The sequence below is a fragment of the Lithobates pipiens genome, unplaced genomic scaffold, assembly GCF_037356315.1.
Source record: "Lithobates pipiens isolate NorthernLeopardFrog02 unplaced genomic scaffold, aLitPip1_a1.2 Scaffold_16, whole genome shotgun sequence".
NCBI lineage: Eukaryota > Metazoa > Chordata > Amphibia > Anura > Ranidae > Lithobates > Lithobates pipiens.
This window is the reverse complement of record NW_027507748.1, coordinates 303,831,908-303,845,666: the sequence shown is the minus strand read 5'-3', so window position 1 is coordinate 303,845,666 and position 13,759 is coordinate 303,831,908. Positions and strand designations below refer to the sequence as shown.

Sequence of the window (13,759 nt, the reverse complement as noted above, 5' to 3'; positions counted from 1 at the left end):
TCTGAAGGATGTTGTATATTTCCCAGGGAGTTAATGCTGTTTGTAGGTTCTAAATCTCTACTTGGAGATATAAAGTTCAATTCAGCCTGTATCTCTACGTCTTGCTGGGATGGTGATTGTGGGTGTATAAAAAATCCCTTAATATCTGCTTTTTGTGCAGATTGGGGTTTAGGGGGATTTTTTGCTGTGCCCCCTTTTGGTTTTTTGACTCTGGGTACTCTTTGGTGGCATATTACGGTACTATTGGAATATGTTTAACACAGAATCTCTTCTTTATACTTCTCAGCACTGCTTTTCCCTTCTATTACACTTCCAGCTTCTTTGGTCAGATTCCTTTTCCAAGAGTCTTTATATTTGCCCTTCTAATGTTACTCTTATATGGGATACCAAGAGAAGGGAAAAGGAAAAAATTTAAGGGAGAAAAGAAGGGGGGACTTTCAATACCCACAACGCTCATCAGTCTTAGCCCTCAGATATCTTTTCCCACTTTCCAGGCTGGTTGACGATCACTTTCACCCTTCACAAAAGATTAAATATTACCTTATGGCCGGGAGTGATGTATGTCAGGTCTGGTCAGTGTTTTAGTGTTTCATCTTTCTGTTGCTATTCCTGCTGATCCCCGCAACAAGTGACGGTATTCTGCCCAATCTGTATAACCCTAGCCCTGCTCCCTGAGCTGCACGTCCACCAAGCGGGTACTTTCGGCTATTTTTGTTATATTCCGGGAAATTTCGGCATATTCCAGGGTCACTCGGAGCAGCCCAGGCTGTCTCTATCCTGCTCAGATCTGGCTAGGCTTCGGCGGAACTCGGCTCAATCCGTGTACTGTTGGGATGTCACGGAGAGCCTCGCTACTTGTCACAGATCTGGCAGTCCTCTCCTCCCCTCGGCTCCCGAAGGTGTCCGAGCCGCTGTCCCCGCCTGATCTAGCATCTCCAGCCGAATGTACCTCACTCCACCAATGCCTCCTTCAGCATTCACAGCTCCGAGCTCCGAGCCTACCGACAAACAATATACAAAGCCTCACAGGGAAAGCGGTAAGCAGCAGGGAAAGGGGGGAAAGCGGCAAGATCAAATCACTGGAAGCAGCTGCAGTTAATTCTAGGGATCAAGGAGGAGCGAGCTCACATCACGTCCATCCTGGTCAGTCTCCTACTCCCACCCACACGATCAGACTTTAAACAAACTTTCCCGTGGATTTTTGTACAAAGGGCGTTGGCCGTGAACTTGTTAAGCATACACACGATCAGACTTTTTCAGCCAACTTTCACCAAATCACGTGGTTTTTCTGCTCTTTACCGCCACCTATGGTCAACTTCTGTATTGTTGTCTGATCTTTTGCATTGGTTCTGAGCATGCATGTTTGTAAAGTCTGATGGTTTTCTGTACACACAATCGGACTTTGCTCCATGGGACTTATGTTGTCGAAAAGTTTGTCTGTTCGCATAGTCAACATTTGTCCAATGAAAACCGAAAAAGTTTGTCTGATGGAGCATACACACGGTCGGATGTTGCATTAAAACAGCTAATTTGCATGTTTGTTGTCAAAAAGTCAGATCGTGTGTACGGGCCTTAAGGCATTTTTTTTTTTAATGCCTGGGCTGCTACACTGAAAGCCATGGACAGCAGAAGGTAATCATCCAAGGTTGTGAAGTGGGGACAGGGGGTGTGGGGAAATTGTTGTGAGTTAGTTCTGCTTTTCATGTTTGTGAAAAGAAGAATTAACCCTTTAAACTGAACATATTAGTAAGACTAATCAGCCTTTCAGTGGTTTTAGTACTTATCATGGAACATTCATGGAGCAAGTGAAGTCTAAATCCTGATTTGCATATTTGTTTTTCATTAACAATCCAGAAAAGTATTTTCATTGACTGGTGGCAGGAAAAAAATAGTTCAGGTCCCCTCCTAAACTTTGTGACATTTCCTGAGCCTGGGATTATATACTGTATGCTGTGCCATCAATTAGCAGGATCATGTATATACTGTATATTGTGCCATCAATTAGCAAGATGTATTTGAGGTGTAAGTCTATAAATACATTTAATTTAAGATTTTACATTTCATGTAAGAACCACTTGTTGGCTGCTCTCCCATTGCAGGAAAACAGCTAAACACATTAACTAGAAATTCATAGGGACTTCTATGTCTTCAAACTTGACATCAAAATGCTGAATTTTAATTATGCAGGAAGTTGGAGGTGGAGAATGTGTCTTCAGCGGTGTGGCACGAAACTTTTCACTGTATAGGTTTTCTAACAGAGTTGTAGTAAAACACTGTTTTTTTTAAACCTTTGAACCTTTTTCCTTAGTTATCTGGCTTTTAGTAAAACAACTAAAGGGAACCCCTGAGCACAGAGATGTGGGAGTTGTCATTTCTGACTTGCTCACTCTTGCCAGGGATCCCCCACCTTCTCTAACTAGTATTTGATGTGTATGATAGTATTATCTTTGAAGTGTGCTATTTACTGGAATCAGATATTTTATGCAAATGTCTAAATACCCTTTTACCTTTCAATTTATTACTTGTATATTCATTTTTATATTCCTGACCTTTTACTTTTATATTTATATTTATGACCTTTGTATTTGCACACGTTTGTAGCCCTGATGAAGGGATGTGTGTTCAAACGAGTTGAATTTTTTCTGCTATAAATATTTTAACATTAAAAACCTTGGACTCTTTGATATTTGTTTGGTGCTGTCATTGAACTGTGTATGTGGATTCTCAACTTTGGGTCCTTTACCTGCTCCTGAGGGGGGTACCTGTTTTGTGGAGTGCTATCGAGCCAGAGCCAGTTTGCTCAGTGATGATTTCAATGACCACTTCATACCACATGCAGTCCAGTGCGTTTTTTTTTCTGCATCAAAAAACGCATGGAAAGTAGGTTATATGGTTTCCAATGGCATAGTTCACACCAGTGCTTGCAGTTCCAGAAAAAAAGTAGAACATGCTACACTTTTCCTGCACCGGACTTTACTGTAACGCTGTAATATGTATCAAAAACGCACTGGAATGAACCAAAAACGCACTGAAACACGCATATCCTTATTTAAGAAAAAATAGAGGTGGAAAATGCATTGGACTACATCAAAAACAAACTAAAAACGCATGAAAAATGCACTGGAACGCATCAAAAACATGCATGCAGAAAAGCATCTGGAACGCATCTGGACTGCATTTCCATTGTGTGAACTGGCCCTTAGAAAATTTGAATCCAGGACGCTGCTTGTCTTTGTATTTAGGTTCTTAATCCTCTATTTTTGTCCTGGTAAACTTCATCACCAAGAATGAAAGTGAAAGAAAATGCCAAATTTCAGGCTGTCACCGGAACAGGAATAAACGGGAACTCTTCTGGTGACAACCATGGATTCCATCAGTTTGGAGGAATTTCCTCCTGTTTTGGCCATGGGACAAGCAGTAAAGACAAAATCTTCCCAGTGGGTCAAAAATAATAATAATAATAATCTGACAGAGGATATAACCCTCCCTATCCCAAAAAGTTTTGCTTTTAGTTCTACTTCCCTCTTTGCCCCTCTCTTCTTTTTATTTTAATTTCTCTCCCTTCCATTCCCCTTCCTACTTTGTGTTCCTCTGTCCCCTTCTTTTTTATTTTATTTTCCCCCCCTTTTGTGACTCTCCTGGCCTTCACCTTTCTACCTTCACCCTCCCCCACCTCTCCCCCTCCTCCACCCTCTCCCTTGGACCCCTTTCACACTGAGGCAGTTTTCAAAAATGTCTCGTTCATTGAAATGAATGGGCAACACTATCAAAGCGCCACAAAAGCGCTTTGAAAACGCAGCAAAACTGGTCTTTTCTCCTTTTTTTTAAGGTCACATTGTCACGTGACCTAAAAAAACGGCCTGCTAATGCCCGAGCCCCACAAATGCTCCGTCAATACGCCACTAAAGCACCGCAAAAAAAACACTGGCGCATTAGCGCTGTTTTAACAGCGCTTCAGTGTGAAAGTAGCCTTACCCTTTCTTCTTTTTTCACACAAATTCTTTATCTGACCCTATAAAAAGGATTTGCTTTGATACTACTTTTTTCACAGTGGACCTCCATATACAATAGTGTTACTTCTCATTTGGTTCTGCTGACGCGTGGTGTCGGCCCCCACAGCTTGTTTCTATTAGGCCCACATCTCTGCAGCTGCCTTTGTCCCCTGGATGTATACTTGTGGGGTGGAATTTATGAGGTATGAATTACTACATTGATATGGATTTTTTTAATACTTTTTTTTTCCTCTCTCCCCCTCCCATCCTGTGTATCAGTGCTATATGGTATATGTTAATATTATGTAGCACCCTCTTCCAATAGGTAGGTGCTAGTAATAGTGTTTTACTAGGAGACTGTCAGTACAGGCAAATTTAGGCAGGCCTATGCTACAAGCTAGGCCTATCTGTTTTGATCTGGGGGCTGGGAGTGGTCAGAGTAACTGTGGGTGCGGCCACCTGTGCTCTGGTTCTGGGGTACCTCCCCTGCTTCCAGGGAGAATGTTCTGGAAGAGGGGCAGGGCATAGAACTGGAGTGGCAGGCAGCTTGTGTGGGAGCTCTGACCAATCTCCAATTAGAATTGGCAGGGGGCGGGCCTCCTATATAAGCTGAGGTAACATGCCACTGGGGAGAATTGTTGGCTGAGTGAAGTGGAGGATGGAATACTAGGCAGCAGCAGGAGGGCACCCCCATCTGGGGGGCACCGATCGTGGGAGGAGGCCCAGGGAGAGTTGTGAAGGAACTTTGTCATTACACGGTCATTGGTAAAGAACTCATGGAGCAGAGGGGCAGGTGAAGCTGTTGGAACATATGATCCGGTTAAGTTCTCCATCAAGGACTCTGGGCAGAGAAAGGTTGGTGAGTGTACCACAGTGGAGGGCTGGATGTGCCAGGAAGCCTGTGAGGTCATTAGCAAAGTCGTCATCATTACACGGTCAATGATGGGGAGTCCTGGATCAGAGGAGAAACTGTGAGGAGATGTGTCAAATCGACTGAGGGCACAAGATTTGCAGGCTGGGCTGGCTGGGAACAGTAGTGCACTATCTAACAATGTGCTTTTAAACTACTAGGCCTCGGGGGAGAGGTGCTGCAGGCCTCTGGCCTAGTAGCTGCAAGCCACCAGAGCCAGCTTAAAGAATTTATTTAGAGTGGGTCCTTCTAGCTTTCAGAAGAAGATGTGACATTACTTTACTTCAATATAAGATTTGTGCAGGAAGACAGAAATGCTGGGAACATCATCCTTACACAGTCAAGAGTGATGTCGTCATCCTTTACACGGTAATGGATGGGGAACGCCTGGAAACAACAGTCTGCGGGAGTTAAGCAGAGGAGGAGCAACACTCTGCATGGTGACGCAAGAGGAAATATGATAGCCATACATGCATGCCCATCACCTCTTCTGGCTCTAACTACCGTATTTGCCGGCGTATAAGACGACTGGGCGTATAAGACGACCCCCTATTTTTCAAGTGAAAACATAGGTTTTGGGCAATACTCGTGGTATAAGACTACCCCCCTTCTGAGGCAACACCATTTTAAAAAAACATTAGAACGATTAAAAAACACAAAGCAAGAATGCCAACTACTCATCTGCCTTGCTGTGCTATGTCATAAAGTAAATCAAACAATAATAGCACAAACAGATCTATTGAATGCCACAACACTGGAAAGTAGAATTTTTCACTAACCAAACCTATACCACTTTTGGGTTACATTCTATGGGAATTGTCCACCAAAATGCATTTAATAACCCCCCCTGTCATATGTCCCAGATTTACCTGTCCCTCTTGGGTGCCTGGGACCTCAAAGGCAAACAGCAGGATGTATAGTAGTAGGAGATCAGTGAATGGATTTACCCAGGGAAGTATGGTGAGCGGTGTATTATTTTAATGAATACAACTCCTGCTTGGATTGGCAGAGGCTGTAGCATCATCAGCCCTTGTCTCTCTCTCTCTCTTAATAGAATACATCGCTCGCTGGGATTGGCTCAACGGCGTATACTGTTTGTAGCTGCAGCCACATACAGTATTAGCAGACATTTGGGGGCTGACATCCATCGGGCAGCATTGTATACCTGTATACCCGGCGTATAAGACGACCCCCGATTTTTGGGCATTTTTTTTAAGTGTAAAAGGTAGTCTTATACGCCAGCAAATACAGTATGTGCTAACTTTTACAACCTTAAAATATGATATCAATTCAACTATCCTATAGACATCCCATATATCCTTTTTCCCCAACAAAGTTGTTTTGCTTTTAGTTCTACTTCCCTCTTTGCCCCTCTCTTCTTTTTATTTTTATTTCTCTCCCTTCCATTCCCTCCCTTTCTTCCCCTTTTCCCCTCTTCCTACTTTGTGTTACTCCGTCCCCTTCTCCCCCCCCCTTTTTTGACTCTCCTGGCCTTTCTAACTTCACCCTCCCCCACCTCTCCCCCTTTGCTAATTTTTACAACCTTAAAATATGATATCAATTCAACTATCCTATAGGCATCCCATATGCCCTTTTTCCCCAACCAAGTTGTAACCCCCCCCCCCCCCCAAGTAAACAAAACAAAACCAGCAAAAGACTGTTTATTGTCTCTGCAAGTGATGTATGGGAGTCTGGCAGCGGGGTGATTTGGTGAAAGTTTGTTACTAGTGGCAACTACACCACTACAATTTCAAATATGTTTTGTATATATACTGTATGTTTCAATATACTTTATTTATTATTGTATATTATGATTTGTCACATTTGATTTTGTTCTAGGCTGTAACAATGCATGTGTGAGTTGATCCAGGTAATATCCGATTTCCTCTCGGGGGATTGGGAAGGAATTTTTTTCCCCTGCTGGAGCAAATTGGAGCATGCCTTTTTTGAGTTTTTGCCTTCCTCTGGATCAACTGTGGATATAAGATTGTGTATATAGGATTGTAATATTTTCCCCCTTTTATTGGTTATACTAGATGGACTAGTGTATTTTTTTCAGACAGACTAACTGTGTAACTATGTGAGACCACAAAAAGTCCTCAAGAAGCAGATGTCTAACTGCAAAACGCATAGACTTTGGTTCTCATTTATGAATCTACTCTGTTTTACTCTCTAAGCGGTCTCTTTGATTAACCTAATTTTTCAATTGATGTTTTTATACTGACTTTGGTCCAACTTTTATTAAAGTGATTGATAAGGTAAATCTTTTAAAATAACAAACATGTCTATACTAATCTGCTCTGTGCAATGGAATTTCACAGAGTGGCCGCAAACCTCCTCTATTCGTGTCCCCCTCCAGCGTCCTTTGTCCAGTGCCACCATGGGAAGCAGGAAGCACCTGAGCCCCCCCGCTCCATCGTTACTGGGTTTGATTGACAGCACTGAAAGTCAAAGGCTCCCGATGCCCCAGCAAAGCCAGCAAGACACAGAAGTGAGAGGAGAGAAGACCTTCAGACGTGCATGGCGCTGGATTGAATGAGGGCTCAGTTTAAAGCGGAGGTCCACCCTAAAATGGACCTCCGCTCATCGGAATCCCCCCCCTCCGGCGCCACAATCGGCACCTTTCAGGGGGGAGGGGGGTGCAGTTACCTGGATAATCCAGGTAACTGCACCCACTTCCGGGCTAGCTCTCTGCGGAACGGGCCGTACGTTACGCCCCGTTCCGCAAGCGCCCGCCCCCTTCAGCAAGTGCCCCGCTGCCTGCTGGGAAACACACAGCTCCCAGAGGCAGCGGGGACCGTCCGGATTGCGCCGCGCGGCTCGCGCATGCGCAGTAGGGAACCGGGAAATGAAGCCGAAAGGCTCCATTTCCTGATTCCCATACCCAAGATGGCGGCGGGACCCAGCAGCCGAGCGAGCGATCGGCTTCGGGTGCCGACATCGCGGGCGCGCTGGACAGGTAAGTGTCACTATTTAAAAGTCAGCAGCTGCAGTATTTGTAGCTGCTGGCTTTAAAAAAAAAAAAAAAAAAAAAACGCGGAGTCCCGGTGGACTCCCGCTTTAAGTAAAAGGGGAGGTGGGGGGGGGGGGGGGGGGGGTGCTGACACCTAAACATTTTTTTACCTTAATGCATTAAGGTAAAAAATGTTTAGGCTTTACAACTATTTTAAGGGTTTTTTTAAAATAAAATATATATTAATATTTAATATATAATAATATTTTATTATATAATATATAATAATATTTTATTATATAATATATAATAATATTTTAAGTGGTTTCTATGAACTACCTCTGGAGAAGTCCCTGTTTTGTCTGTGAATTGGTATAGGCTAAAAAAAGGCTTGTTGTTAGGCTTTAAAAGTTATGACTCCCATTTTCCTATAACCACATATTCCATTTAAACATTGTTTGTATCACTAATACTAAAGTATTAAAGAAAAAAGAAGATTTCACATTGATATCATGTATAGCTGTTCAATACATACTGATACAGTAGCTCACAAAAGTGAGTACACCCCTCAGATTTTTCTAAATATTTTATTTTCATCTTTTCACGTGACAACACTAAATAAATTACACTTTGCTACAATGTAAAGTAGTGAGTGTACAGTTTATATAAACATGTACATTTTCAGTCCCCTCAAAATAACTCTACACACAGCCATTAATGTCTAAACAGCTGACAACAAAAGTGAATACACCCCTAATTAAAAATGTCCAAATTGTGTCCAAAGTGTCAACATTTTGTGGGGCCACCATTATTTTTTAGCACTGCCTTAACTCTCTTGGGCATGGAGTTCACTAGATCTTCACAGGTTGCCAGTGGTCATCTTAGAGATGTGTTTGGGGTCATTACCATGTTGGAAAACTGCCCTGCGGCCCAGTCTATGAAGGGAGGGGATCATGCTCTGCTTCAGTATGTCACAATACATGTTGCCATTTATTGTTCTCTCAATGAACTTTAGCTTCTCAGTGCTGGCAGCACTCATGCAGCCCCAGACCGTGACACTCCCACCATCATGCTTGACTGTAGGCAAGACACACTTGTTTTTGTACTCTTCACCTGGTTGCCGCCACACACACTTGACACCATCTGAACCAAATACGTTTAACTTGGTCTCTTTAGACCACATTACATGGTTCCAGTAATCTTAGTCTGCCTGTCATCAGCAAACTGTTTGCGGGCTTTCTTGTGCATCATCTTTACAAGAGGCTTCCTTCTGGGATGACAGCCATGCAGATCAATTTGATGTAGTATGCGGCGTATGGTCTCAGCACTGACAAACTGATCCCCCCCCCACCCCTTCATACGTCTATTTCCCAAAGACAAACTCTAGATATGACACTGAGCACGTGCACTCAACTTCTTTGAGTGGAACCTGTCCTGTTAAACCGCTGTATGATCTTGGCCATCATGCTGCAGCTCAGTTTCAGGGTCTTGGCAATCTTCTTATAGCCAAGGCCATCTTTCTGTAGAGCAATAATAATTTTTTGCAGATCCTCAGAGAGTTCTTTGCCATTAGGTGCCATGTTGAACATTCAGTGACCAGTATTAGTGAGTTATATAGTTACATAGTCAGCTTGAAAAAAGACACAAGTCCACCTAGTTCAACAAAAAACAAACACAAACAAATACAATCCCATATACAAAATCCTTCACCCACAGTTGATCCAAAGGAAGGCGAAAAACCCCAGCAAAGAATGATCCAATTTGCTACAGCAGGGGAAAAAATTCCATCCTAATCTCCTGAGAGGCAATTGGATTTTCCCTGGATCAACTTTACCTATAAATGTCAGTACCCAGTTATATTATGTACATTTAGGAAAGAATCCAGGCCTTTCTTAAAGCAATCTACTGAGGAGGCCAGAACCACTTCCGGTACGAGTTTATTCCATATTTTCACAGCTCTTACTATGAAGAAACCTTTCCATATTTGGAAAAAAAAAATTCTCTAGACATAAAGTGTGCCCCCTTGTTCTCTGCGATGACCTTAAAGTGAATAACTCAACACCAAGTTCACTATATGAACCACTTATGTATTTGTACATGTTGATCATATCCCCCTTTGATCTCCTCTTCTCAAGAGGGAATAGATTAAATTCCTCGTAACTGAGCTCCTCCATGCCTCTTAGCAGTTTGTTTGCCCTTCTTGGCACTTTCTCCAGTTCCCCGATATCCTTTTTGAGAACTGGTGCCCAAAGTTGAACTGCATGTTCCAGATGCGGTCTTACTAATGATTTGTACAGAGCCAAAATTATATCTCTCTGTTTGGAGTCCATACCTCTCTTAATACAAGAAAGCACTTTGCTTGCTTTGGAATCTGCAGATTGGCATAGCATGCTATGATTGAGCTTGTGATTCACCAAGATAGGGTCCCAACACTGAACATTGGGGTACACTGTTGATGACCTTAGACCATTCAGAGTAAGAATCATTTACCACTACTCTCTGAATTCTGTCTTCTAGACAGTTTTTTTTATCCATTTACAAATTGATCTTTCCAAGCCTGTAGACTTTACCTTACAAATGAGCTGTGTGTGGGGAACTATGTCGCTTTAACGCTTTTGCAAAATCCAAGTATACCACGTCTACCGCCACCCCTCTGTCCAAGGTTTTACTTACCTCCTCATAGAAAGAAATCAGGTTTATTTGACAACTTCTGTCTTTGAATCCATGCTGTTTGTTGCTTAAAATATTTTTTCACAGCAAGAACTCGTCTGTGTGGTCTTTTATTAAACTCTCCAGTATCTTCCTGACTATAGAAGTTAAACTAATAATACTATAGTTACTTGGTAAAGACTTTGATCCCTTTTTAAATATGGGCACCACATTGGCCCTGTGTCAATCCAGTGGTACAATTCCAGTCATTAATGAGTCCCTAACTATTAGAAACAATGGCCTTGAAATGACAGAGCTCAATTCTTTTAGGATCCGCGGGTGGATGCCATCTGGTCCAGGTACTTTATCCACCTTTAGTCTGTGTAAATATTTCTAGACCATATCACTTTTCAGCCATTGTGGATCATTTTGTGGATCATTTTTGGCTGTGTCACTACCACCCCCATTATGGACATGAGCTCCGCCATGCTCCTTTGTATACACAGAGCTGAAGAAGTATTTAATAAATGTACCTTCTATGTCCCTGTCAGCCACTCCAGATTATTTTGTAAATGGCCTATATGCTCAGACCTTATCTTTTTATTATTAATATATTTAAATTATTTTTGGGGGTTTGTCCTACTATCTTTTGCAATCTGTCGTTCGTGCCCTTTAACTGTCCCAGCAGTGCCATTACTCCAGTCAATTTCCAGGTAGTTAAAATCCCCAATTATTATCACTGTCCCAGCCCTTGCAGCCTTTGGAGCTGAGTCTCTACCTACTTACTAAGCCCCTGTACACACGGTCGGAGATTTTGCCAACCAAATCCGTCGGATTTTGCCTGTCGGATTTAGTCCGACGGATTGTGTCCGAAACTGTTGCATACACACGGTCGGGCCAAGTTGGCGAAAAATCCGATCTTTCAGAACGTGATGACGTAATTTCGTTACGATGGGACTACATTCAGGCCAGTAGCCAATAGCTTTGATGTAGGAATTTGATCTGAGCATGCGTGGCACTTGGTCCAATGAAAATGCCCTACAGATGATCGGATTAGGTCCGTCCGGCCCAGTTGGTCGGGAAATATTTCCAACATGTTGGAAAATTGGGTCGGACGGAGATTCGGACGGAATCAGTCCGATGCATACCACACACAGTCGGATCATCTGACGACACGGTCCGATAAGACTCATTCCGACAGATTCTCCGACCGTGTGTACAAGGGCTCACACTGGGAGGTCTATAACAAACGCCAATGACAACCTTTGTAGTACGCACACCAATGTACATTTCCAACCATAATGCTTCAGACTCATCACACTCTCCATCAACTAGGTCCTCTTTCACACTTGCTTTGAGATCACTTCTGACATAGAGACAGACACCACCTACCCTCTGTTTTACCCTGAGTGAGAGCGATAACACCACATTTAGCACACTTGCTCCCCCATTCACACCTGAGACCTTGTAACACTAGCAAGTCACAAGACACCGGGGAGAGAAAATGGCTAATTGGGCCCAATTTGGACATTTTCACTTAGGTGTGTACTCACTTTTTTTGCCAGTGGTTTAGACATGTTGAGTTATTTTCAGGGGCCAGCAAATTTACACTGTTATACAAGCTGTACACTCACTACTTTACATTGTAGCACAGTGTAATTTCTTCAGTGTTGTCACATGAAAAGATATAATAAAATATTTACAAAACTGTGAGGGGTGTGCTCACTTTTGTGAGATACTGTACATACATACTTTGCTTACATAAAATAGTATTCTTATATATCCAATAGCGTAACTTCTCACTGATGAGTATCAACAATGAACACATTGTTTATGAGAAAGAGGAAAAGGTAACAAGATATTATCAGCAAAAAGACATGTTCAGTGTGGTAGTAGGGTTTTCATTTTCACAACTGTTTTAGAACTATAAGTGAGAAGTTTTTTTTGACATAATGGAGCCTTTTGGCAAAAGTGGAAGGCTGTAGGACCCTGCTGATTTCTTGTTTGACCACAAGTAGCTGTCAGTAATAGCTTCCGCTTAAGACTTTATACATGTTTCTTTCTGCCGAGATGTTTGTTAACCACACTCCTCGCTTCTGCATGGTGGTCTCATTTAAAATCTACCTAATGTGACCATATATTTTTGCTGTCCTTACAAAATGGAGCAGAGGGAGGTTCTTCAGCGATATCTTGATGGTTACCTGAGAAAAAAAGAAAATGCAGACGAGTTTACCAACGATTTTATGGTAAGATTTTTTATATAATGTCATACACCAATACCGACTGTTTAGGTATATCTTTGTGTACAACTTTTCCATATGTTATCAGCATGGTAAAGTCATGAGCTCCTGGCTTGCTATTCAAAGGCCAGTCTTAAAGTGACCACATGCAGTCAGATTTTCATCTTCCTGTTTAATGAAACCTAAAAGCATCTGTGTAATATGAGGGTCTCGCTGAATGGACTTACTTAGAGTATATTATTTAGGTAGGGCCCCAAAATACATAGCATTAAATCAATGTTGTAGCATCCACAAACCAAACTATGTATAGCTAGCTGTAGGTGGATAGTACTCTGTTTCTGACAGCATCTAAAATCTCCATGTTCCCGAAATGGATACCATGCCCCAAAGGTCCCAGCCATAATTTATACCAAACTATGTACATTTTATAATTAAACACAAATAAGAACAATCTATATTTAACAAATTAAATAGAACAATTCTTTTATTGCTAATCAGTTGGAAGATCTAAGAACTTGACCTTCCTAACCCATGATTCCTCGTTTCTTAAACACCACACTACTCGATTATAACTAGTCAAGTTTATGTTGTTTTTTCAATTAGCCAACCATGACTGGTAGACCTTATGTATAAGTCCAGTGAAACCTATGCATATGTCTAGAACCCAGTCCTTTGTATTTCATTTACTCTTAACACAGTTTGCGCTTTCAAGTTAATGTAGTTTTGAGTAGCTGGAATATATATTTATTTTTAGGTAATCCCCTCCTTAGTCTTCCTCTGTAATTATAAAATCGCATGGAGAAAATTATTTTGTACTAAATAATAGAGTGATTTATTTTATGCTTTTCAAAAGCTAGCAAAGCACTTTAAGAAAATGATTACAAGCAGTGAATAGTGCAATGGAGTTTTCACAACTGTTATGTACATTAAAACACCATAAGCATTGTCAGCTAGCTGCCTGTTTGTGAAACCACAGAGGATCCGCTTTACAATAAGCACTTCTGCCTATCATAAT

General features: G+C 41.9%; 1 protein-coding gene across 1 annotated transcript in view; it reads left to right on the top strand.

The window, feature by feature from the left end:
* The first annotated feature begins 12,411 nt into the window (after positions 1-12,411).
* PTPN22 (protein tyrosine phosphatase non-receptor type 22) overlaps positions 12,412-13,759 on the top strand; it is a 195,492-nt gene continuing 194,144 nt past the window's right edge. Inside the window, exon 1 of the mRNA XM_077481564.1 lies at positions 12,412-12,750. Within this exon, the coding sequence (XP_077337690.1) occupies positions 12,664-12,750 (87 nt within the window). The 5' untranslated portion in view covers positions 12,412-12,663. The remainder of the gene's footprint in view (positions 12,751-13,759) is intronic.